General features: G+C 42.6%; 2 protein-coding genes across 6 annotated transcripts in view; one reads left to right on the top strand and one right to left on the bottom strand.

The window, feature by feature from the left end:
• Nucleotides 1–6,990, top strand: part of PKD1 (polycystin 1, transient receptor potential channel interacting) — a 93,361-nt gene extending 86,371 nt beyond the window's left edge. For both annotated transcript variants that reach the window (XM_075830551.1, XM_075830552.1), the window contains exons 40-45: nucleotides 4–129; nucleotides 221–395; nucleotides 711–998; nucleotides 1,781–1,915; nucleotides 2,585–2,899; nucleotides 3,026–6,990. In XM_075830551.1, coding sequence (XP_075686666.1) covers nucleotides 4–129; nucleotides 221–395; nucleotides 711–998; nucleotides 1,781–1,915; nucleotides 2,585–2,899; nucleotides 3,026–3,658 — 1,672 coding nt within the window. In that variant the 3' untranslated portion in view covers nucleotides 3,659–6,990. The remainder of the gene's footprint in view (nucleotides 1–3; nucleotides 130–220; nucleotides 396–710; nucleotides 999–1,780; nucleotides 1,916–2,584; nucleotides 2,900–3,025) is intronic.
• Nucleotides 6,991–11,284: 4,294 nt separating this feature from the next.
• Nucleotides 11,285–25,803, bottom strand: part of TSC2 (TSC complex subunit 2) — a 37,443-nt gene continuing 22,924 nt past the window's right edge. For 3 of the 4 annotated variants that reach the window (XM_075830554.1, XM_075830553.1, XM_075830557.1), the window contains 13 exons: nucleotides 23,719–23,889; nucleotides 22,991–23,206; nucleotides 21,713–21,781; nucleotides 19,486–19,640; nucleotides 17,383–17,873; nucleotides 14,636–14,714; nucleotides 14,463–14,549; nucleotides 13,919–14,105; nucleotides 13,499–13,638; nucleotides 13,343–13,421; nucleotides 12,456–12,547; nucleotides 12,267–12,365; nucleotides 11,285–11,806 (listed from right to left, as the gene is read on the bottom strand). In XM_075830554.1, coding sequence (XP_075686669.1) covers nucleotides 11,642–11,806; nucleotides 12,267–12,365; nucleotides 12,456–12,547; nucleotides 13,343–13,421; nucleotides 13,499–13,638; nucleotides 13,919–14,105; nucleotides 14,463–14,549; nucleotides 14,636–14,714; nucleotides 17,383–17,873; nucleotides 19,486–19,640; nucleotides 21,713–21,781; nucleotides 22,991–23,206; nucleotides 23,719–23,889 — 2,030 coding nt within the window. In that variant the 3' untranslated portion in view covers nucleotides 11,285–11,641. The remainder of the gene's footprint in view (nucleotides 11,807–12,266; nucleotides 12,366–12,455; nucleotides 12,548–13,342; nucleotides 13,422–13,498; nucleotides 13,639–13,918; nucleotides 14,106–14,462; nucleotides 14,550–14,635; nucleotides 14,715–17,382; nucleotides 17,874–19,485; nucleotides 19,641–21,712; nucleotides 21,782–22,990; nucleotides 23,207–23,718; nucleotides 23,890–25,803) is intronic. The other variant, XM_075830556.1, reaches the window with a different exon arrangement.

Raw genomic sequence — 25,803 nt, forward strand, 5'->3', positions numbered from 1 at the left:
CAGGGCCTGGTATTGGGGTTTCCTCTCCTTCTATGACACCTCTGGTTACATTCAGCAGTTGGGTGACGACTTGGACGTGAATCAAGCCATCTTAGACGATCTCCAGCAAGATCAATGGATCGACAACCTGTAAGTCTTGTATCTTGTTAGGTCGTAGTTCACACTGACCATTCCATATTGTAATCTAATGCCCTCGTCCCTTATTTTCATGTGTTTGTAGGACGAGGGCGGTATTTGTGGAATTCTCTTTGTACAGCCCTGGCGGCCATCTTTACTCGTCGGTGATGCTGCTGCTGGAATTTCCCCTGGCCGGTAGATCACTCCCATCTGCTGAAATAAGAGCCTTCCCGTTACTGCGTCTGAGCAGTGGTACTCACCTTCTCCTTATCATGATGGTAAGTGACATTCTGTATTTGAACATCATTTTCTAAACACAATTCACATCCAAAGCTGCGTTCAAAATCTGGTTAACTCCTAGACTGACGTTTCCTAGCAAACCAGAGTGCTGATTCAGTTATTGAGAGTATACTCTGCTGCGTCAGTGGCTGTTACATCAGTGTGTTGTAGAAAAAAAAGACTTCTCTTACAATGTCATTTATCAGAGGTGTGTCTGTCAGCACATTGTTGACAAGCACCGGGCAGCGACCAGCAAAATTTGATTTCGACTAGTTTTGGCGCTGGGAGTTGATGTTTGTATTCTCTCTTCGCAGGTCTTCCTCATGATGTTTGTCGTGTACTTTGTGATTGCGGAGTGTCTGGTTATTAGGAAGGAGGGGCGGCTCTATTTTACCCACTTCTGGAATTACGTCCAGTGGTTGCTGACGGTCTTGACGGTGAGCACTGTGGTTGTATATCTGAGTCGAGGCAGCCTGGCTGACCAGCAGTGGGACAGGTACCGGAAGGACAAAGCCTCATTTGTCAACCTGCACCATGTGGCGTTCTTGGGTAACACCTTCAATAGTCTCTCCGCATCTCTGCTCTTCCTCCTTATGATGAAGGTAAGTCATCAGGGAATTTTATTATTAATATTTATTTCACCTGTGCTGCGCTTTGTAAGGGAATCTGTCAACAAGCAGGGTAGCGGCTGATTGATAGATTCATTCGTTTACAGGGGTGAACTGGTCTATTTAGTTCATTATCATTCTAATACCCCCTGCATCTTAGTTTATTAACACAATACATCCTAAGGGCTAGTTGACACGGCAGATTTGTGTGGCGGGTCCCGCCGCAAAATAATTCGCGGAACTATTTCTATTGATGGCAGGAAGATTTCTACCTGGGAGGTTCGGGCGAAATCCGCTCCAAGATCGAGCAGGACACTCCTTTTTCCCGCTAGCTGAAATAATCGGTAAGTGGGATAAAGAAGCGTCCGGCTCCAATTGAAATGAATGGGAGGCAGAATTTTGCGGCAGATTCCTCCTGCAATATTCCTTCACGTGTGAACGTACCCTAATACCTTCATTGAGAACCTGTTATTAAAAATAAATGAAACCCATAATTAAAAATAAACCCGTTATAAGGCCAATTAACAGCTAGACTGCTTGTTGATGGTTTCCAGGTATCCACAGGATATTAGGGAGCCAAGTTTTTTTCTGCCTACTGTCAGCGTCCTAGTAGCAGGTTCTATACCCAATAAACGAGAAAATAATTTTTTATGGTAATTATTACAAATATCTGTTACAGATATTTTACAAAGATCCGGCATATTACATTTCCTGAGTATTATAGGCAATAAAATCTGTAAAAATGTTGAAGGAATTTAATTATTGTTTCGTTTAAGGTCGCACAGCAGCTCCGATTCGTCAGAGAGTGGTCTGTATTTGGGAAGACATTGAGTTTGTCCATGAAAGAGCTGTGTGCCGCCGCCGGGGCAACATTAGGTCTGATGCTGGTGTACGCTCAGTTGGGCTTTTTAGTAAGTACAAATTATCTGAATATGCATTAAAGCAAAAATCCATAATTTAATAAAGTCCTAATAGGATAATGCATCTATGTGAAAACAGAGCATTACAGCGGAGGTGAAGTGAATCCGCAAACTAAAAACTCCAATGCATCCGAAAATCAAAAAACTTTGCAAATAGTCTTGGTTTAAAATCTCTTACCATTTTGTATATTTAGCTACTATGATCACCTATGTGTTTCCATGGTTACAGACTACAAACAAACCCTGTGTAGTCTGATCCTGCTAGCATGTGTTACTTCCCCCCCCCCTTCTATTGTTTGTAGGTTAGTAAGAAGATGGGGTAGATGGCAGGGACTAACATTACTGCAGGATCAGACTACACAGGGTTTGCTTGTAGTCTGTTGAGGTGGAGACACATAGCTTTGCATAGGAGCTGTATACACAAAATTACTTTTTTTTTTAAAAGACTGGCTTAAGTGTTCACATTCTTTAAAAGGGGGGGGGGTTACACTTTAAAAAGACATCTTAATTTTGAGTCAGAATATAACTATGTTTTTACTAGAGGCAAACACAGCAGTCACATGGTCTGGTAACTCTAACTATTCATATCTTATATGTCTATATGTGGATTTATATTTCATGGTGGGTAATGCTCCAGCAATTTTTTTCTCTCCCCTCCAGCTTTTTTCATCATCGTGGGAAAAATTTCACAGCTTCGGGGCAAGCATCCTCTCTCTGTTTGCGGTGGCTCGTGGCACTATCACTCTGAAAGCCCCTTTCCCACATGCCTCCTATGTTCACCATCTCTACTTCGCAAGCTACCTGGTGCTGGAAGTATGGATCCTGTTGCGATTCTTTGCGGCCATGTTGATCAACAGTTACCGACAGGTGCGGCTGGATTTGTTCCGACCGGCATTTGAACTGCAGGACTATGAGATGGTGGAACTCTTTCTCAGGAGGCTTCGGATATGGATGGGTGTCAGCAAAGTGAAGGAGGTAAATGTAATGCGCTAGCCTGTCCAGACGATATACAAATTGGACCGCTCAATATTGATTGAACCAAAGAAATGCAATTCTAAAAAGTTTGGCTTGCATCTTCTCACACACCTTTTTGTTTTTCAGTTCCGTCACAAGGTGCGCTTCGAAGGAATGGCGCCACTTCCCTCACGTTCCTCCAGTGATTCCAAGTCACTTCGAGGTTCAACGCCGGGTGCAGCTTCGGATACCTCTTCCTCCTCCTCCTCCTTCTCCACCATCTCCAGTCAACTTGAGACGTTCAGCGGTGTGAACACCAGGGAGAGAGCGGAGGTCGATGCGAACATTCAAAGATTGCTACCTGTGCTGGAGACTCTTCTGTCACAGTTTGATCTGGTCAATCACGCCACGGAAGAAGTGTATAGAATAGAGCGCAGCCTTGAAGATGTACATTTGAGAATAGCCAAGAAGAGAAGACCACGTGAGAGCGCTCCCACTAGGAGGCCACTAAGCCATTCCCAAGAGAGTCAAGGGCTCCAGCAGAATTCCGCAACAAACCAAAGTGGAAGTTCTAAGTCTGATGGTCTCCACCGGTTGAAGAAGACTTCGCAATCTTCTGCCGTTTCTCAGGTATTAACAGAAAGTACTTCAGCAAGCAAGATGATCACTGTGGACAAGGTAGTGGCAGAAGAACCAGCACTTATCCCCATGCAGTTAACACAGAGCAAAAGAAGAAAGTCAGTGCGAGCCCACAACAGAGTCCACCCAAGTGTCAGTTAGCAGACCTCATGGTGGAACACTATTGTCTCGGCTACATGGGCACCAGCTCCAAGAGCTTCTTCGTACCTATGAGGAATATTTCTGGATACAGTTCAGGATGCCGCTCCTATGAACCAACTGGGAGCTCTTTGAGGTCCATTAGACGGTTAATGGCTCCTTGTGTTGACCTATGAAGTTAGTCATGGTGTCAGATACATCCTCTTTGACAGCGATTCCCAAGTTATGTCAACACGCACGGGTCCCTTTCTTGGTTCTAAAGCTTTAAACCCTGGAGGCATTTAACGTTTTGGAATGATCAATCTACAGGCCCTGGCGGCTTGAAAGTTTTACCTATGTAAGCCCTGGTGGCTCGTACTGAGTTCATGGAGCCCTGGTGGCTCTAGATGATATTTTTCAATTGAGCCCTGGTGGCTCATAATTAGGTTTGTAGACAGCTGGCTGTCCCACAACCTGTCCTGTTGACGATCACTATGACTCATAGTTGGGAAACACTGACTACAAAGAGCTGCTTACTATTGTCTTTGCGTCCGGTATCTAGCCATCCTCTGGAGGTGCTTCTTGCAAGATTATCGATGGTGCTTTTTCAAAAAGGGACCAGTGTTTTTGAAGGACTTGCTGGTCAGTCCTGGATTTTTTTTACAACAGTCATTGCTGGTCTCTAGGTTTTATTCAGGGTGCTGCAAGAGCGTCTTATTCCCTTTTAGATAAGCAATGCCCTGTGTACGTTACCAGGACAAAAGGGAACAGAATTCTACTTGGCCGAGATAAACCAACGTAATCTTGGAACGTGACGCAAGACGGACGATCACTCGGCACTTATAGAGGCGTTACTCTTCTTTTCGTGAGATTGCCGTTTTCTACAGGAACTTGTGTGAAGGTCTGATGTCATACGACCACTTGTCTTAACCCCACAGTTGAGTTTAGAGGACACGACCTGCGTTCGAAGACGTTTGAGACTCTCCCAAAGGCATTCCGCACATTGAGGGTTTCATAACAAGTGCAGGAGTATTTGTATCGGGTATTGAGAACCAGAGAAGTCTTCCATGTTGGAATTTACATCATAAGATAGATTAATACTTTACGTCTACTTGAAGGCACAAAGGAACATCTCACCAGCTTGGCGGTGGTCGCCAACAGAGACTTCACTACCATCTTTTAACATGAAGGGCACTGCTTGTTTTTGGTTTATTTGTCTTTGTGGGCCACCCCCATTTTTGGGGTCAAATGCGATATTCTTGAGAAATCAACCATTATCTTGGAAGAGATGACATCATGCGCTATCTGGTACTGATGGTTGCTTCCTGTGTGTTAGGGTCCTTTCATAAGCGTGCCAAGTAGGCCGTCTGGTTGTGACCAAGAATCCGAGTACCCCACTTACATAAGCCTTGGTGCTCCTACTATTAGGGAGATTGATTGGCCTGTACGTCCCCTTGTTACTGAATGTATTTCTCATTTCCATGTTTGTTTGTACATTTCAGCAGTTTGCATGGAGCGCCACGCACTTTAACAAAACGCTTCTTATTTTTTTTAACCTATAACTAGGCCCGAAACATTCAATGCAAAGAGATGCAGTATTTTTGAAGGTACTTATTTCCTCCCACCTCCAAGACCACATCTCTTATCTTGTAAGGATTCATTCAAAACCGGTGATGCTTAGGGCTGCAGACCAACCCGCGACAAGCCAAAAAGGGGGAATGGACCCAGACAGGACAGAATCCAGACCCTAGAACTAAGCATAAAGGGTCTCTTTCTTGTCTCAGTAGGCTGCGTTCATCTGGCCGAAAGGAATTACACATATACAGTAGATACCTCAACAAAGCACTTGTATTTAATAGGTAAAATGTGTTAATTCACGTTATTTGCAGCCATTAGTTACAAACTGCAGGAACCGAAAAAACCCTTTGAGGGGGTTAAGTCCTTAAAAAAAAAAAAATGGCAAACAAACCCAAAGCAAGGGAGAAAAGACTATGTGCATTGCAAAATAATTGACCTTTAGATATCAATTTGCACCATATCACAGCTGGAGCTGCAATCAGAATTCTGCTCATTGATGCTTGGAGCCCGTCAGCACTAGGCTGACAGCCACACCCTTTAGACTTGTGAAGAATGTGATAAGGGAAGAAAAAAAATAAAGCGGCTACATTCCCTGGTGTAGACATTGCATGTTATGTAAATACACTGAAAACAGTCCTGCAGCTGAAACCAGCAGAATTTTGATTGCAGCTCTGGCTGTGATGGTTACTGGTCTTCTAGAACAAATTCTTATATCTACTCTATAACGTTAAGTGATTGGAGTATAATTATAAGTCTAAACCATATAAGTGTAGCTCAGCTTTTGATATTTTAGACATCCCTCCCTTTCTACCCCCATTGGCTTTAATGGATGAATAGCCCCTGTAACGAGAGACGGGTCTGGTTTTCACACCACTCACATTTCAGGCTTTGTAAACCGGTCACACACAGTTGCGGGTTGGAATTTGTGTATCTTTGTAATATTCGCTATATTTTCATAGCGTTGTAACCAAACTAAGCAATTCTGTAGATAGAGGGACAGAGCACTATTATCACGAGAGGTATTTAAAATTATGTATTTTGTGCTCTTGTATATATTTATATGTATTTTATAGGAGTAGAAAATTGCATATTGGCTTAAAAGGCGCAGCCTGTAGACTTTATGATTAGAGGGGCGGCCTACTCGTGTCTCTTGAATACTGGTCGAGATTCTCCCCCCCACACACAAATCGAGAAGTTTTTATTTTTTATGGTTTTTTTTTTTCTCGAATTAGTTAAAATCCTAAAGATCTATAGATCACGCTCCACTGTTCTGAAATCAGTATTATTGTGTATATATAAAAAACAAACAAACACAAAACCAGTGTTACCCATAGCAAGCGAGCACCAGAGGCAATTTTGTAAGCGGTTTGAAAACGCAAGCGTCTTGGTTGCCGCGGGCAGCACCATATATAAAAAATATATAAATTTGCGGGGTAGATTGTAAAAGTATTTGAGACACTTGTAGGCTGAATATATAATGCAATAAAAATAAACATATCTAAGCCGCATATTTAATATATTTGATACAATTTGTATTTTAATGTAATATTTTGTTTTGCCAGTTTTTGCTCATTTACGTTAAATTTCTTGTTATAACATTGTGCCCCCCTCCTAATAGTAACACTATTCACCGGATATGACTCGTGTAATTGTAGGGATGGCTGGACCACGTACATTACATATCGGGACTAAACCGCCACCATAACTTTATATTCCTTGGTTAAAAACGAAGTCCGCTAAATGTTTTTATTTTTCATTTAAAGAGGCTCTGTCACCAGATTCTGAAACCCCGATCTCCTATTGCATGTGATCGGCGCTGCAATGTAGAGAACAGTAACGTGTTTTTTTTTTTTTAAAACGTTCATTTTTGGCCAAGTTATGAGCTATTTTATATATATATATATGCAAATGAGGTTTGAAATGGACAACTGGGTGTTTTTTTTTTCGTTATGTCCAACTGGGCGTGTATTGTGTTTTTAACTGGGCGTGTTTACGTGTATGACGCTGACCAATCAGTGACCAGTCAGCGTCATACACTCCTCTACATTCATTTACACAGCAGCGATGTGCAGCCACATAATCTCTGTTTAACGTTAATCGAGTGTCCTGATAATGAATACACATGAAATCCAGCCTGGACGTCATGTGTATTCAGAATCCTGACACGTCTGACTCTTTTCTGTGAGATTTGCAGCAAGGGAAACGAAATCTCGTTTACCTCCGTAATCTCGCGAGATTGTTTCCCTTGCTAGAAATCTCAAAGAAAAGATTCAGACGTGTCAGGATTCTGAATACACACGACGTCCAGGCTGGATGGTCATGTGTATTCATTATCAGGACACTTGATTAACGATAATCTCTGTTTATGTGGCTGCACATCGCTGCTGTGTAAATGAATGTAGAGGAGTGTATGACACTGACTGGTCACTGATTGGTCAGCGTCACACGTAAACACGCCCAGTTAAAAACAATACACGCCCAGTTGGACATAACGAAAAAAAAACACCCAGTTGTCCATTTCAAACCACATTTGCATATATATAAAATAGCTCATAACTTGGCCAAAAATGAACGTTTTAAAAAAAACAAAAACGTTAGCGTTATCTACATTGCAGCGCCGATCACATGCAATAGGAGAGAGGGGTTTGAGAATCTGGTGACAGAGCCTCTTTAAATTTGATTTAAAAAGTAACGTTGCCGTATTTTAAGAAATTGTGAACAGAATGGTTATCCCTTTATACCAGGATCAGGGGCTGCTATATCACTGGGCCAGGATTATACAACTTCGGCCCCATGCACACGACCGTAAAAACTACTGTAATTACGGGCCTATAGACTTCTATTGCCGTTTGCTTACGGGAAGGTGCCCGGGCCGTTGAAAAATATAGAACATGTCCTATTTCAGGCCGTAATTACGGTACGGCAGGCCCATAGAAGTCTATGGGGCTCCCGTAATTACGGGTGGCTACGTGTGTGCACCCGTAATTACGGGAGCGTTGCTTAGGCGACGTCAGGGGATTCCTCTGTCTGCATCATTTCCAGTCCCCCTTTTTTTTACAGGTCCATAAATACAGGTGGAATACGGATGACAAAGGACCCGTATTTACGGGCAGGAAAAAATACGGTCGTGTGCATGGGGCCTTGGGGGTCAGTTTACACTGCGGATTTTGCTCTGTGGGGCCTGCCGCAAAATTATTCCTGCCTTCAGTAGGAAGATTCCTCCCATTGACTTCAATGAGAGGTTCAGGTAGAATCCAAAAAAATAAATAAATCAGCTAGCGGGAAAAGCAGCATCCGACTCCCATTGAATTGAGTCAGGCTGAATCTGCCGCAAAAGTTCTGCTGCGTCTACAGGGCCCTTTTATACGGCTGAATTTTAGCATCTGTATTTTCGCCGCAACATCCGCAGTTCTGAACCGAAACGTAGATCACCATATGGTTCTATGGTGATCTTGTTTGGTTCGCTTAAATGGCGGGTGGTGCGGCAAAACAGCTAAGGCCTTGGCCTCGCATTGCAGCCACAAGTACTAACTGTATCATAGATCTCTAGGATGCGGTTAGTTGGGGTCCATTAGACCCACCTGTCAGTCATAATTCGGCCACATTTCAGCGTACATGTTACGGTCTGAATGAGGTCTTATCCTGAGGTAAACTTCCATTCACAAGGCTCTGACCCAAGTTTTAGTAATTTTGTGGCTTTCCTGGTGCCAATAAGGCAGAATTGTAACAGAAGCTGCCAAATATAGGGGGCCCTAAAGCCAAAGAAAGTCTAATCTAGAGGACAGAAACCATCAGGGCAAAAGACACAGCCCCAGGTATTAAGCCTTGGGCAGCAGAATAAACACACGTAGGCCTCATTTAGCTCTTCCGGTCTTGTTGCCCATAGCAACCAATCAGCTCAACTTTCATTTCTTAAACAACTTTAGAAAAATGAAAGCTGCGCTGTGATTGGTTGCTATGGGTAACAAGGCCTGTTTGATAAGTGAGGCCTACACGTGTGAAGTTGACTGTTCTGTTCATTCTTTCTATGAATATTGTAAAGTGGTTGTCACCTAAAAGGATGTACAGGATTAGAAAAAAATGGCTGCTTTCTTTCAGAAATTGCACCACCCCAGTCCATGTTGTGTCTGGTATTGTAGCTCAGTTCCATTAAAGAGACTGGGGCTGAGCTGCAATACCACACACAACCAGTGGACAGGAGTGGCGCCATTTCTGACAGACAGCAGCAGTGTTTTTCTAATTCTCTACACCCCCTTTAATGTCTGTATAACAGGCAGACTGGTGCTGGGGACCTACGAGAATTTTATATACAGGACATTAGTGGATGCCCAGATACCTCATTGGGGCCATTTTTACTGCTGAAAGATCACAGTGGGATTTCTGACAGCCAGAAGTTTCCTATTTTGTAATAATGTTATACAGATTTTCTGTACAACTTTAAAAAAACAAAACCCTACATCAGTGCTTTCCAGCCTGTGGCAAAACTACAACTCCCAGCATTCCCTGACAGCACATTCTAGGAGTTCATTTCATCACAGCCGCAGACATTGCGACCTCTTCCTTTACAGAGGGCCTGTCCCCTCTCCCGAACACGTATATTTCTGTAAATACTTGTAGTCCCCATGAAATGACAATTCTCAAACATAGAGGAACGGCACAACGAAGAGTCCGACTGTTATTCCTCCTAGAAATTTATGGACAACTTGGCGTTACCATTTCCCTTGTCTAAGGAGCGTGTCCCTATAGTCTCACTCAGTCGGTATTGATTGGACAGTGTCACTGTGTAGGGACACCCCCCAAACTGGTAACACCCGGTGTTCAATTTAATCATATATTTCTAGGAGGAACAAGAGAGGAACAGCACAACAAAGTTCTATGACAATATGCTCCATAACTGTTATTTCACCAGCAATACATTTATTTACTAAAACAGACATGTCAGGAGAGGTGACGGGTCCTCTTTAAACCGAGCCCTCAGTTACACCTACTAGAAATGAAAAGTTATTACGTTTACAACTAGGATTTTATTAGGTTGTTGAATTAGCAGGTAATAAAATGGCCGTTTATGACAAAAGTCACCGATCTGGTCGGTGGCCGCATAGAGCTGTTCTATGTAAAACATTGCACTTACCCTCTCCTCCTGCCGGCAGCGAGCCCGAGCGGAGCCTGTACTGCTTTCGCTTTTACTTGTATGGTCAGAGTTAATTGTAAAAGATTTTTTATTGTCTGTGGAACAAGATTTCTTCTATAATTGGTTTTACTAACTTATTACGTATAATGGAGGCAGCCAATATAGCGTGCAGTCTATGACATCACTAGGAGCTGGTGACATCACTCTCCTAAGGAAGCAATAGACTGGCTGAATGACCACCTCCATGGTAGGCGAGCTGTAAATCTTTATCGCCATGGCGAAATCTTGATCTCACTATTGCCTTGTTTGTAAAATGCGCTACAATGCAACTTGTCTGACAAAGTCACAAATTAAAATGGCTGCAGAACGACTATGCGTGTTGGTGTTTTGTACGAAATGACAATGTAAAAAAAATTTAATACGTAACGGGAGTAAAACATGACACTGACATACCGGCTGATCATATCATATCCAGCCTTATAGAGCTTCCCATGATGGTTTACCCAAAGGCAAAGTATTTGCTGTGAAAGGCTGCATACTGTGCCCTGTGCAGCAGCACGCAGCATGTCACAGGCAGTGTGCAAGGTGCAGCCTACTGTAGTGAGGAGCAAATAAGACTATGGTAATAGCCTTACATCATATATAGAAGGCAGCCACAGCAAAAAAAAAAACAAAAAAAAAACAAACTGAATTTGTCACACTTTCTGCTACTCAAAAAATATCAAAATCAAGATTTTTTTTTTTTGGGGGTAAAATTAGAGCAGCGACCCGATTGGTTAACATGGGCATCTACTCCACTTTTCCTTTGCCCCAGTTTTGATATTTCTGCCCCATAGCGACCAGGGGAGAATTCTGGTTGGCAAATGAAATTTAATTTGTGCAATTAAAAATCTCACAAATTTTTCCAACCTCAATTTACACATCAAATTTCAGTCAAGAAATTATTATTTTTTAACTTTATTTGTAATCGTACAGAAAAAAACCCCCAAAAACAGAACCTCAAAGCAGTAACGCACACTGTGTCCGACTTACTGAGGCCGTTCCTGTGATCCATTTCCAGGTAAGTCTTGAATGGATCACATTGCAGGGGGTGAAGTCTTTAATAAATTAGGATGTGTTCCAATATTGAAAATAATTTAAATTAGTCTCTTAAAATGTCCAGTTGTCATCGTGCTACAGGAGGCCCCGGAGCAGGAGGTCTTAGCGTTCCGTAGTCTGTGCTTTGAGCCTCCCGCCCCTCCGTCAGGCCCATAGGACGTACCGTTCACTTAGTCCCGCCCCTCCCACAATTAAAGGTTTTAGGCGAATTCTGTGAAATCATCCACAGCAGATATGAGGCGAGTCCGCTGTCCAGTTTCAAAAGCGCCGCTGGCAGATGGAGGGTTCTGCGGGGGAGGTCTGTTGGAGAGGTTATGCATGGGGTAAGGCATATTTGCGCTCATTTCTAGCAACTCTTCGTGAATCTAGAAGAAAAAAATAAAGACATCCAAAGGATCAACTGAAACCACAAAAAACAACCCCAAAGACCAGACATTTTGACCTTCTTAACTTGGATCCAATAATACAATTGCAGCTGCCTGTAGTCACCACTAGGGGGAGTTTAGGAACTTATTGCAGTTGAATGTGTATGCAGTGATCTCCCCCTAGTGGTGGCTGAAAGAAGCCAGATCATCATCATGTAACTGGCTGCGTGAAGGGAAGCAGAGGATTTGCAGCGCTGTCAAAATACACCTTGGAGCAGGGTCCGCAAGTTGAGATCCCTGTATGGTGCCCATGATGTGGAGCGTTGTTTGAGATTTCCACCACTTAAAATCCAACACCGCAGAATTCAAAGACACCATTGAAATCAACAGAACTCAATGTTGACCAGTGTGTGAGTCTCCAAAAGCCAAAGTCCCACAACACGTGCTCCAGGCAACCTACCTTTGGTCTCATTTTCTTAATGTGCCTCAATCTGGCAATCCACTTAGAAGGGTAAATGTCTGTGGGATTTGATCTACTGTGATGAACCTGTGAAGCCATCTAAAAACCAAAGAGAAAACTCATCACGTCACAAACGTTTTCGAATACACAACCAAAAATCCCAGAGAACGCCATAAAGATCAATCTCACGTTTGAATGCAGCGCCATCTGGCGGGCTAGAAACGGTAGGTTTTTATCAGACACAATTTTAGCGACAGATATGTCAACAAGTCCTTCCATATCTACAAAAGAAAGAAAAAACATACAAGTTGTGCTAAATAAACATTTCGGAGGAGGGGGTCATACTGATCTGCACCATACTCCTAGTGGTGGAGGTGAGTAACTACAAAAAGCATTTTCATGCACAGACCTACTGCCTACTTTGAGAGGACCTGTCACTTCTTGTGTTTTAATATATACTTGTATACCCCATGAAACAATTTGGTACCATTGTCCTAGAACTCTGCGTTGTGCCATTCCTCGGTTATTCCTCCTAGAAATTTATGAATAGATGGACAACTGGGTGTTAACCATTCCGCTTGTCTAAGGGGCGTGCCCCCATAGTCTCACTCAGCACTGATTGGACGGTGTGTAACAACCAGTCGTCAATTCATACATTTCTAGGAGGAACAAAAGAGGAACGGTACAACGTAGAGTTGTAAAAAAAATGTTCCAAGATTGTTACTTTATGGGGAATACAATTATTTACTAAAACAGACATGTCAGGAGAGGTTACAGGTCTTCTTCATAGGGGTTTTCCTACTGTAAGAATGATGGCATATCTATTACTTATGCCAATGTCGGATTAGTAGTTGCCCCGCGAATATCTAGAATGAAGATGCGGCATAAGGCAAAGCAGCCGCCAACACAGCACTGGTTCATGTGTGGCAATTTCAGAAGAAAGTAAAAGACCCCTTTGCTCTAGGCATTAGTATGCAATCAAGGTCTGGTCAATAAGGGTCCGAATGCTGGGCCCCCACGATCAGACATTAACGGCATATCGACCCATACGTGCAATCAATCATGTCCAATGTTACCTTTCCGACACTGTAATGTCACCAAGTTGCTCTCGCAATCCAAGGGCTGAATGTTCACATCCACAAAGTTAAACTGACCCTAAAAAGAAGCGATCGGATTTAACGTTCATGACGAGCAGTCAGAAGGCTAAGGAAGAAGGAAGGTAAAGAACGTACCTTTAAAGTTCCCAGCTTATAAAACTCTCCCGAGTCGTTGTACACCATGTTTACAAAGTTGTTGCCGACGTGCCGTTTCTTGTTGCAGCGGTAGGGGTCTATCTCCTTATTCGGCATAAATGTAGTGATCTGGAATATGACTGAAGATATATGGGGGGAGGTTAAAGGGGGTTGTACAGTGTTACAGGTTGTCTGTGGTACTGCAGCTCACTTCAATGGAGCTGCAATACCAGGCACAACCTATGAATAGATGTGGCGCCATTCCCAGTAGAAAGCAGCCATGTTTTTCTAATCCTGTACATCCCTTTTAGTGAGGTTGTCCCAAACATCTTCCTAACATGCTGATCAATGCCTTATGAGGAACTATAAGTCCCAGCAGGATATAAACTTTTCTGATTTGGCCAGAAGGTGCCCCCTTACCTTGCATGATGTCATCGTGCCAGCAATAGGTGAACTGTCCATCATCTCCACCTGCATCCAATCCTCCCAAAAATATCTTGTCGGGCTGAGTGTCCGTCAACTCAATCAGCTTTCCCAGACCGGTGAGGAACTGCGTGTACCGGTATGATCCATGCTCGTTGGATAGGATTGCCCGCTCATTGCTCACCTACGTTAAAATAAAACATGTATTGGCCTCAGAAACAAGCAGACTACAAAGACACCACTGGGACCCCCACCAGTCCCATCCCAATGTATATGCTATAAGTAGTACATGATAGGAAACCTATTAGTTCACTACGAGTCCACTTCGAAATACCCAACCAAGATTAGAATAAAACAGCGCCACACTTGTCCATGGGTTGTGTCTAGTATTGCAACTCCACTCCACTGAAGTGAATAGAGCTGACCTGCAATACCACACACAACCTGTGGACAGGTGGGGGGCGCTCTTTTGGGAAGATGGCAGCCATGTTTTTCTTATCCTGTACAAGCTCTTTAATTGATGTAAGAGTTGGACACTTACCTGCCCTTCTCCGACATACAGGACCCCGATCTTGTGTGTGTCATAGCAGGGGATCTGGTCGAGAAGTTTCATAGTTCTTTCAAATGTCTACAAGGTAAAAACACCAGGATAATTGAGAGGACTGGTAAATTAATTACCACCTTCTCCCGATAAATGATGACCATGAGTATTACCTGAGTATTTGGGACCAGAATGGGCTTGTTAGACTCATCCCCAAAGAAAGGAGAGTGGTACAATTGTAGAAATACAAAACTGGAAGGAAATGGAGAAATATGAAAACCCCCGAAACATTGTTAGATTATTCACACATACAGCCATCTGATCAGCATTCGTGAAATCCATGTGACGTACTTTTACCAAAATAAAATGAGGTTGTCACAGCCCCGCCAATCTTATTTAAATCTGGGTCACCGGAGATGGGAATGGTGTAACCCTCATACTCTTAATAAAAAAGTGTCCAAATAGCCGGACCCCCCCAATTAGATGTTAGGGTATGTTCACACGGTGTTCAGGCCTATTTCTGGGGCATAAACCCCTCTAAATAAGTATTGAAAAATTCTGATACGCCGACACACACCTTCCCATTGAAATCAATGGAAAAAAGGTGTTTTTTTTCCCAGATGGGGCGTTTTTTTACGCCGCAGTTTTAAAAAACTGCGCATAAAGAGAAAGAGCAGGTCAGTTCTTGAGCTGTTTTTGGAGCGGCTTTTCATAGGGTCAATTGAAAAACGGCTCCAAAAACTGCTAAAAAAAAAAAAGCCTCAAAAAAGGGCTGAAAAACAAAAAAACTAGACCGGTTTCCAATAAAAACCGCTCCGTCATTTTCGGCTGTTTTAACTCGTGCATGTGAACATACCCTTAACCCCTTAATGACCAGGCCATTGCGCGTTAATGACCATGGATTATTTTTTGTTTTTTCACGGTCGCATTCCAAGAGCCGTAACTTTTTTTGCGGGACGAGTTGTATTTGGTAATTGCACCATTTTTAGGTGCATATAATATATCGATTAACTTTTATTAACTTTATTTTAGGAGAGAATTGAAAATAAGCAGCTATTCCAGCATTGATTTTCACGTTATAAATTTACGCCGTTCACTATGCAGCATAAATAACATGTTCAATTTATTCTATGGGTCGGCACGATTACGGGGATACCAAATATGTAAAGGTTTTATAGGTTTTCCTACGTTTGCACAATAAAAACACTTTTAGAAAAAAAATTACTTGTTTTTGCATCGCCGCATTCTGAGAAACGTAACTTTTTTATTTTTCAGTCGATGTGGCCGTACGTGGGCTTGATGTTTGCGGGCCAAGGTGTAGTTTTCACTAGTACTATTTTGTGCTACATAGGACTTCTAGATTAACTTTTATTTAATTTTTTATGGGGCGGGGGGATGGGAGAAGAGAATTTTGCCGTTTTTTGCAGTTGTTTTTTGGACGCCGTTCATCTGGAGGTATAATTAATTTGTTCATTTTATTGTTCAAGTCATTACGATCGCGGGGATACCATATGTGTTATTTTTTTTGACACTTACTAAATTAAACCACTTATTGGGCAAAATAAGGGTTTTTTAGCTACATTTTAAATTTTTTTCACAAACTTTAACTGCTTTACTATTTATTTATTTTTATGTCCCACCAGGGGACTTCACCATGCGATCTGCTGATCGCATATATAATGCTTTGCTATCGTTAGTATACCAAAGCATTGCCTGTCCGTGTAAAACCTGCCTCCGGCATGGCCTAATAGGCAGTTGCTGAAGGCAGACCTGGGGGCCTTTGTTAGGCCCCCGGCTGCCATGGAAACCCGACAGCACACCACGATTTCTTTGCAGGGGCGCCGATGGGGTGACAGAGGGAGCTCACTCCCTCTGTCAAACACATTAGATGTCGCTGTTGACAGCGGCATCTAAAATCGGTTAAACTGCCGGAATCGGAGCGCACTTAGGCTGGATTCACACTAGCACATTACGTCCGTAATGGACGGAACGTATTTCGGCCGCTAATCCCAGACCGAACACACTGCAGGGAGCCGGGCTCCTAGCATCATAGTTATGTACGACGCTAGGAGTCCCTGCCTCTCGGTGGAACTACTGTCCCGTACTGAAAACGTGATTACAGTACGGGACAGTTGTCCTGCAGCGAGGCAGGGACTCCTAGCGTCGTACATAACTATGATGCTAGGAGCCCGGCTCCCTGCACTGTGTTCGGTCTGGGATTAGCGGCCGAAATACGTTCCGTCCATTACGAACGTAACATGGTCGTGTGAACCCAGCCTCTGACTACAGCAGGAGCCAGGCAGTGTATAACAGCCATGCTCCTGCCGCTGATCGCGTGGGTACACTGGCAGTACCCACGCGATCATAGGACGGATATATCCGTCCTTTTGCGGGAACTAACTCCTGCACAGGACGGATATATCCGTCCTTCGTCGTAAAGGGATTAAAAGGCATATCCTACTGATATTTACCAATAAGGTTGAAGAAAAAAAAAATTTAAATAAAAAAAAAAACAAAAACTTTATTAAGTGGACCTGTCCGTTCTCCACTAAAACAGGTCTGTTGCTGTAAATACTTATTTCGCCACTAAATGACAATTCTGGAGCATCTTTTCATAAAATTGTGTGTTTTACTATTACTCTGTTGTTCCTCCTGGAAATGAACAAATTGACAACGGAGTATTACAATTCTTGGTCAATAGGGTGTGCGCCTACACTCTCCCTAAACAGGCTGACACGGTCAGACACCTTATTGACAAGAGGAATGGTAACGCCTAGTTGTCCACTTAGTCATACATTTCCAGGAGCAATAACAGAGGAACAGCATATTGCAGAGTTCTAAGAAAAGCTGCAGACTCGTTAAGTAAATACTTGTATTCCCTATGAAATAACGAGACACGTCAGAGTGGACAGATCCGTACCTTGGGTCTATTCCTGGCACCTTCTCGGCTTTAGTGGCCTTGGTGCTGTTCTTAAAAGCATCAATGTTAATCCTTCTGCCTCGTCTGGAAGGTTCGGAGTCTGAGATGGTGTGGCCCCGGGGCCGGTATCCACTTGCAGACTGCGGAGACTGTTGGAGTTCTGATTCCAGCCTAGAACCTGCTTCGGGTTTTGGGGTCACCGTAGCAGAGCTCTCCTCTTCCGGTTTGCTAGGTGCAGGTTCGGGGCTTTGGATCTGTAGTAGAGGTTTCTGTTCTAGAGCTGGGGGAGCTTGGACGGGGTCTTTAATGTCAGGTTCTCGTGGCAACTCCTGTAAGGTCTGAAGTTCAGGGGATGAGCTCGACTTACTAAGCGTCTGTGAAGGTTGGAAAGGAAGTTCCCGTGTAGTAGAGCCCTCAATAGGAATCCCACCGACTTCTAACTCCTCTGTTTGTTGGGATGTGGATTCTTCTTGACTGGAGGTGGAGGACGACTATAGAAAAAGAAATGTATTTCATTCAGTTATGAACATTATCCTACCCAGTTACATTCATATTCCCATCTATAGGGGGCAGTATAATAGTAATTCTATTCTTGTATATAGGGGGCAGTATTATAGTAGTTATATTCCTGTATATAGTCGGCAGTATTATAGTAGTTATATTCTTGTATATAGGAGCAGTATTATAGTAGTTATATTCTTGTATATAGGGGGCAGTATTATAGTAGTTATATTCTTGTATATAGGGGACAGTATTATAGTAGTTATATTCCTGTATATAGTCGGCAGTATTATAGTAGTTATATTCTTGTATATAGGGGCAGTATTATAGTAGTTATATTCTTGTATATAGGGGGCAGTATTATAGTAGTTATATTCTTGTATATAGGGGGCAGTATTATAGTAGTTATATTCTTGTATATAGGAGCAGTATTATAGTAGTTATATTCCTGTATATAGTCGGCAGTATTATAGTAGTTATATTCTTGTATATAGGGGGCAGTATTATAGTAGTTATATTCCTGTATATAGTCGGCAGTATTATAGTAGTTATATTCTTGTATATAGGGGCAGTATTATAGTAGTTATATTCTTGTATATAGGGGGCAGTATTATAGTAGTTATATTCTTGTATATAGGGGCAGTATTATAGTAGTTATATTCTTGTGTATAGGGGGCAGTATAATAGTAATTCTATTCTTGTATATAGGGGGCAGTATTATAGTAGTTATATTCTTGTATATAGGGGGCAGTATTATAGTAGTTATATTCTTGTATATAGGGAGCAGTATTATAGTAGTTATATTCTTGTATATAGGGGGCAGTATTATAGTAATTCTATTCTTGTATATAGGGGGCAGTATTATAGTAGTTATATTCTTGTATATAGGAGCAGTATTATAGTAGTTATATTCTTGTATATAGGGGCAGTATTATGGTAGTTATATTCTTGTATATAGGAGGCAGTATTATAGTAGTTATATTCTTGTATATAGGGGCAGTATTATAGTAGTTATATTCTTGTATATAGGAGCAGTATTATAGTAGTTATATTCTTGTATATAGGAGCAGTATTATAGTAGTTATATTCTTGTATATAGGAGCAGTATTATAGTAGTTATTTTCTTGTATATAGGGGGCAGTATTGTAGTAGTTATATTCTTGTACATAGGGGGCAGTATTATAGTAGTTATATTCCTGTACATAGGGGGCAGTATTATAGTAGTTATATTCCTGTACATAGGGGGCAGTATTATAGTAGTTATATTCTTGTATATAGGAGCAGTATTATAGTAGTTATATTCTTGTATATAGGGGGCAGTATTATAGTAGTTATATTCTTATATATAGGGGGCAGTATTATAGTAGTTATATTGTTGTATATAGGAGCAGTATTATAGTAGTTATATTCTTGTATATAGGGGGCAGTATTATAGTAGTTATATTCTTGTATATAGGGGCAGTATTATAGTAGTTATATTCTTGTATATAGGTGCAGAATATAGGAGATATTACACTTAGTTTGTAAGGCCAATAGCTGAATGGGGTTGAAAAACTACAGCCAGAACCTGCAGTTTGTTCTGTTAGTGATAACGCAGCTCACCCTGCTGATCCCATCAGTCTTCTTCTCTGTCTTCTCTTCACTGGTGGGGTCATTGTTAATCACAGATTCAAAGTCGTCCAACTCTTGGGAGCCACCTGGGGACATCACATCCCCTTCGCCATCTACTTGGGAGCCTTCCTCTGGAACGGAGGATTCTATAAGGAGGAAGTAAAGGTAAAACCCACGGGATTTATCAGCTCACGGTATTGGATTATCAGGGAGTCTTGACAAGATTAACAGGTTATTTCTTACTTATTAATGTGGAAGTATCACCTTGTTCTATATTCACTGACTATTACTGCATATTGTGCAAGGAAAAAGGTCTCCGGTCTACCCAGGATAGAAGATGCAAAAGCTCCAGGGACCACTTAGGAAATAGAGCCAAAAGTAAAGGATACGGATATTCTAGTATGACCCATCCTCCATATATTCATGAAGCAAAAGAGGCCTCCTAAGCTAGACATGCATGAAGGGGTAGTAGATACTACATAAGAGGAGACACCACTATTTAGTTTAAGGGGTTAACACTAGTTATTAATGAGTTTAGTGACAGAGGTAAAATACAATGTAGTAACCATCTGCTGCGGCCCATGACATAGGGCAGCGATTGCAAAACTACAACTCCCAACATCACTTCGAAATCCCAATGCTGGTTTTATGTAGCAACTATTTTTTAGCAGTCATGACATAGGGCAATAACGCCTACCATGTGGCTCTCCAGCTACTGCGGAACTACAACTCCAAACATCGCGGAAATCCAAATGGTAGGGATCGCGATGGCAAGGCCATACTATGGTCATCTTTAGAAAACCATGACATAGGTCTCCACCTTGCGGCTCTCCGGCAATCCCAAAAATGTAATGCCCAGCATGGGGGGGGGGGGGGGGGGAGGAATAGGAGAGAATGGTTTTTTTCTAGCCTCTCGGAGTATGAACATAACCAACCATTAGCATCTTGGGCTCTGTCCACACCAGCGTCAAGGCTTCAGTCTCTTAGGTTTCCATTTCGATTCCTTAACGGACCCCAATAACTTTAATGGTATCGGTTAGGTGTCTTTTTGTAAAATAGCATTGTAGTCAACACCGATGGCATGAAAATTCCAGTGAAGTCAATAGGGATGATAAATGACAAGAACGACCACTGAACAGAGCAAAACTACTAAAAATTTTAAAAAAAACCCTATATATAATCCTAGATGAACCATCTGCATTTGAAGTGACTGATACTTCCACATTACACAATCCCTTCATCAATCTTACAGATGGGGCGATGAACATTTAAACCAGAGCACAGATTACAAAAGCAAATTCTTAACCCGAACCCTGGATCTCGTCACTTCTTCATTTACTTAAAATCTGAAAGTGAATGTAGAGGTTTAAGCACCATTTTTTTATTTTTTATCTAAATAAGTCCAGTATTCTGTACCGATTAATATCTTCATAGGGTTCAGAGCTTCATTTCATCTGATACAGAGCTCCAAAATGCCAGCATAGACCGAGTTGAATGATACCATTCGAGCAGCCTGCAGTCACCACTAGGGGGAGCTTACTGCATACAACTTATACATTGAACTCAGTCTGCAGTAAGCTCATAAGCTCCCTCTAGTGGTGGCTGCAGGTAACCAGAATTTTATCATTTAACCTACGTCTATGCAGGGGATTTGGAGCTTTATCAGAAAAGCAAAGCTCTGAGTGTTAAACAAATATTTAGAAATTAATCAGCAAATCATTTTGGGCTTAAAAACAACTTGATACGAAAAAGGTGGACAATCATTTTAAGTCATGATTAGACATGGAGGTCACCATCAGTTTCAGCAGATATTCTTTTATATGGAACCTGTTGATTTAAGAAAGCGATCTACATCAGATCAGACAGAGGAGTCCATGTGAGTATGGATGGATGTTAGTAATCACTCCACGCCACCCTCAATGCTGCCATATTGTTTAGGGATCAGGCTGGCACGAGTCAACATGCAGTCTCAGGTGAGGTCTGCTAAAGACTGTTCATTAAATCTACCTAGAGCGCCACACAGCAGGACAGGCCAGCCAGGTCACGTGCAGAACAAGACGCCCATGCCGCTAATGTGTTCTCGGCTTTTTATCTCCCTCTTTAACAGCAATAAGCACACAGAAAACAGATGAATCTGGCAAATATCTGGTTAATATACAGGCACACGTCAAATGGGTCATACAAGTTCTGCAGAATCCTTTCTGCTGTGTATATATACCTGCCCAGGATATGCTCCTAAGCAGCTTCCCTTGACCACTGGACTGGGAGGCGAGAGAGATAGAAGCCACTGCAATGGGAGAGGAAAAGCAGATTGCAAGTTGTTGCCATGATGGAGCCATTTTGCTGGAGCAAGGAGTCTTAAAAAGTTTCCAGGGTTTTATCTAAATAAAGCTCATTCATTTGTATACAGAAAAACACACGGTTTCAATTTCTCAACATTTTCAAAATCTCTGCTTGCTAAAAGTGATGGAACACAGGTGCGAGGCTCCTCAAAAGAAAGAGCTCTGAAACACCGACGAGTCCTTCACCTGTGTCACTTGGACATGATCAGGGCCGATTTTCAGCTTCTGGATGTCCATAGAATCATTCCCATTCACTGATAGCAAGCAGAGATCTCGAAAACCGTGAATGAAGTCTATTTCAAATTTGCAGTACTTTTCATTATACAATTAATAAGCCTTAATAACCAAAACTCCTTTAAAATGCACTTCCAATTTGGAAGTATGAATGGAGAGTATTGAATTATGGGAAATTTGAGGAGGGCAGCCATGGGGGATTCAAATCCCAGGTTGTTTTTGGAGACCATACGCAAGCCGACCGACCCGGGATGCAGTCTACAAACCAAGTTGGGAGTTCCGAGTACAACCATGGATTGCATTCAGCTGACGACATTACCCATAATGCAACTCACCAAGGTCCAAGCCAAAAGAACACTTTTAAAGGGTTGTCTGGGATTGGGGGAAAAAAAACTGCGCCAATTGTCTATGGGTTGTGCTTGGTATTGCAGAATTCACTTGAATAGGACTTGGCTGCAATACCAGACACAGCCTATGGACAAAGGTGGCGCTGTTTCTGAAAATAAAGCAGAGCCTTTTTATCCCTGACAACCTCTTAAACGCTAGTCATCAAGGCAACACAAGGTGTCAGGATAAATAGTGTAGTTTAGGAATACCCTGTGATTCATTTAGTCAGACTAAATGAATGCTGGGAAGAGAATTTTCACCTAGCGGTTGATGTGAAAGTAATTTTGTAACCAATAGTCACACCATGAAGCCAATTGCAAAAAGCATTACCCAGCAATATATATATAAGGTAGGAGCCAGGACTTTATAGTAAATGGTCATGTTTTATTGGCCTGGCCCTTTAAAACGGTTACCTGCGATGCCCCGACAAGCACGGAGCTATCCTTTATGTTAGGGATGACTGGAGTGGGGGGGGGGGGGGGGGGGGGGGTGTCTCCACGTTATCCAGGATGCCGCTTCCTGCGTCCACCTACCTGTGTTGGATCTTTGGAGGAGGGTGGGTTTACTTGCGGCAGAGGTCAGGTTGGAGGCGGGCATGGAGAGGGACTTGTACAGCGCGGTCTCACGATGTTCTTTGAACCTCTCGGCTGCCATTAGGGCATTAGACAGTTCTTGGAGAGGCATATTGTTAATGTCTGAAGAGAAGGGGCTGAGGGGGTTCTCCAAGCTCATAAGCCAGCTGGTATTACCTGGGAAAACGGAAGCAGAACCACAGACCGTTAATAGGATCATACAAAATAATCTAATTGTGTACATGGCGTAAATACAACGCGAGTTGCAAATGTCAAGACCCATAAAAACGTATTCGCTTAAAGGAACACTACACCTAGACACGAACGATAAAAGTAAACATTGTAGGCAGTCACACAGATATTGCAGAGAACAAAGCCATAAACTTCCTTCTGATCCCTTCCATTTACAGCTGATTAGCAGCAGAATGAGGTGCAACTTGGTAAAGGGGGAGGAGCTTAGATTTACTGTCTATTACATTTAGTGGGGGAGGGCTCCTGCTGCAGACAGTTGCCTTATAGACAACATTGTAAGAAACACAGACAATGGCTGATATATTCTGAAGATTTTTCAACATTTCTCAGTTTTGAATGAAATACAACACATAATAAAAAAAATAAAAGAATTATAAGGTTGGAATTGGTTTATTTTCTAAATTTAGAATGAAAAACAAAAAACACGTTTAATTTACCTGTAGGTCTACGCACAAGTATCTCAGCCCAACCTTGTGTCAGTACTGGAACAAAATCAGCCAACGTGGCTTTCTCTTTCTTCACCGGTATCCTACGAGGAATCTTGTCCGCTCGGCTTCCTGCTCCACCAGGTGAAAGGCCTTCAGATCCAGCGCGAAGTCCATGACCACCTGAAAAACATTACATTGTAAGCAGGACAGCAGAACAAACTATAGTTTAATTGATTGAAAGCAAGCAGAGATCTTAAAGCATACCTATCGTGTAATTATTTTTTTAGTTATTTGGCCTAATTCAGTAATACTTTATTAGTAGTGGATACATGAAACGTTGTACTGTAGCTCATTAAGACAACAAGGCATCTTCCTCACCTTCCAGCAGCCTGTAGTTCCCCATTCACTGCCTGCAAGCACCCTGTAAATGTTCAGAAACCTTCCGGTCACTTAACGCAGACAAGGGGGAGAGAGGGGGTATGCAGCTGCAGGGTCTCTGCCTCCGTCTGTGTGAGAGACTGCATGCTGTGAAAGAGAAGGGGTGGGCAGTAGAGCGGAGACATCTGATTGGCCAGAGTAAATGTCTCCACCCCCACCCCCGGCAGAGCCCGCCCACTGAGCACATTGCAGAGAAATTAAAGGGAAAGCGGAGTACAGACCCATATATGTCAATTAGGCGCAACACTTCTGGCTCCACTACATCATCTTAAGGCTTGATATTTTTTTACAATAGGTATGCTTTAATCTTTTGTGTCATAGCGTTGACCAATAAGGCGCCATCCGTTGAGCACAGACAACGTGGGTTATTAACAGATCGCAAAAGGTTAAACGCTACAGAACTAGGACGAATATAAAAAACAGAGAAAAACGACAACAGGTAACAGGGATTAAAAAAAGCAAAAACTTGGTCTAAATCAAGTTCTGAGGGTTAAATATCACTAGTATTAATTCGCAAACCAAAACGCAACAGCAGCAACTACGACAACGAGCTCCACACGATCACACGCTTCAGATTTGCAACGTGAAGTTACGAGCAGTCCCTCTCCCAACAATTGTACTGCATTTGCTTTCCTTGCAGGTAGTCAGGCATTTATAAGTCATGGTTGGCACTAACTGAGCCATGGAAAGGCAAAGCTCAGCTCATCCTTCTTACTACAGTGTACTAGGCCAGTACGCCCACCTGTATAATGGCACATATGGCAGCAATGGTGCGGCACAGAGCTGCATGTAAATATATTGCAATATCGTAGCGTGCCGTGACAGCCGCAACTCGTGCAAATAGAATATACACAACCGGATTAAGGTTGGTGGAGGCCCCAGGGCAAAACATTTGGGTTCCTATCCCACCTCTGAAACCTGGACCACCTGACATAGCAGCCACATATGGGAGGTGGAGGTGTGCGCCACTTTCCGCTCAAGTTTAAGAGTTATGGAGACAATTGATCGAGCAACTCTCCGACTTCCACATAGAACCTCGTATGCATTTCCACCACTTCTCGGCTGGATAGGAATGTCGAACAGCCATCTGGGGACCCCTGTTTCCCGACAGGTGGTCCCAGAGGCGTTTCGGATAAGGACATCATGATTCTTAGGGCTTGTTCACACCTGCATTGGCGTTTCAGTCATTCCGCTCCGTCATAGGAAGCGCAGGTTTCCTGGTATAACCGACACCATTGGCACCCGAATTAACCCAGTGACTTTAAATGGGTGCAGTCTGGGTGTCTGTGGTTTAACCAGAAGGTAGAGGAGGCACTCTAGATCCTCGATGTGGTGGAAAACACTGGACCCTCCTTATAATCCGATCCAGAGAAAACCCCACTCACTACAATGTAATATCTGGTCGCCGCGGTACTTTACTGCACTGTCAAAAATGCTGCGTGTGAACATGGCCGGCTCTGTACAAACAGAGCTGACCAGTGACCTCCAGTATATACCAGTGCAGGAGGACGAATGCCAACAGTGGTACTAGCAGCAGAGCAGACAATTGCCGGGAAGGGAAACCAGTAGTAATAGGAGGCTGGAAAAGCTATAGGGTTATCTACAGTGACACAATATCTGTCCCATGGTTCCTGGTGTACTCAGCTCTCAGAAGAT

This window comes from Rhinoderma darwinii, chromosome 6, assembly GCF_050947455.1.
Source record: "Rhinoderma darwinii isolate aRhiDar2 chromosome 6, aRhiDar2.hap1, whole genome shotgun sequence".
Classification (NCBI taxonomy): domain Eukaryota; kingdom Metazoa; phylum Chordata; class Amphibia; order Anura; family Rhinodermatidae; genus Rhinoderma; species Rhinoderma darwinii.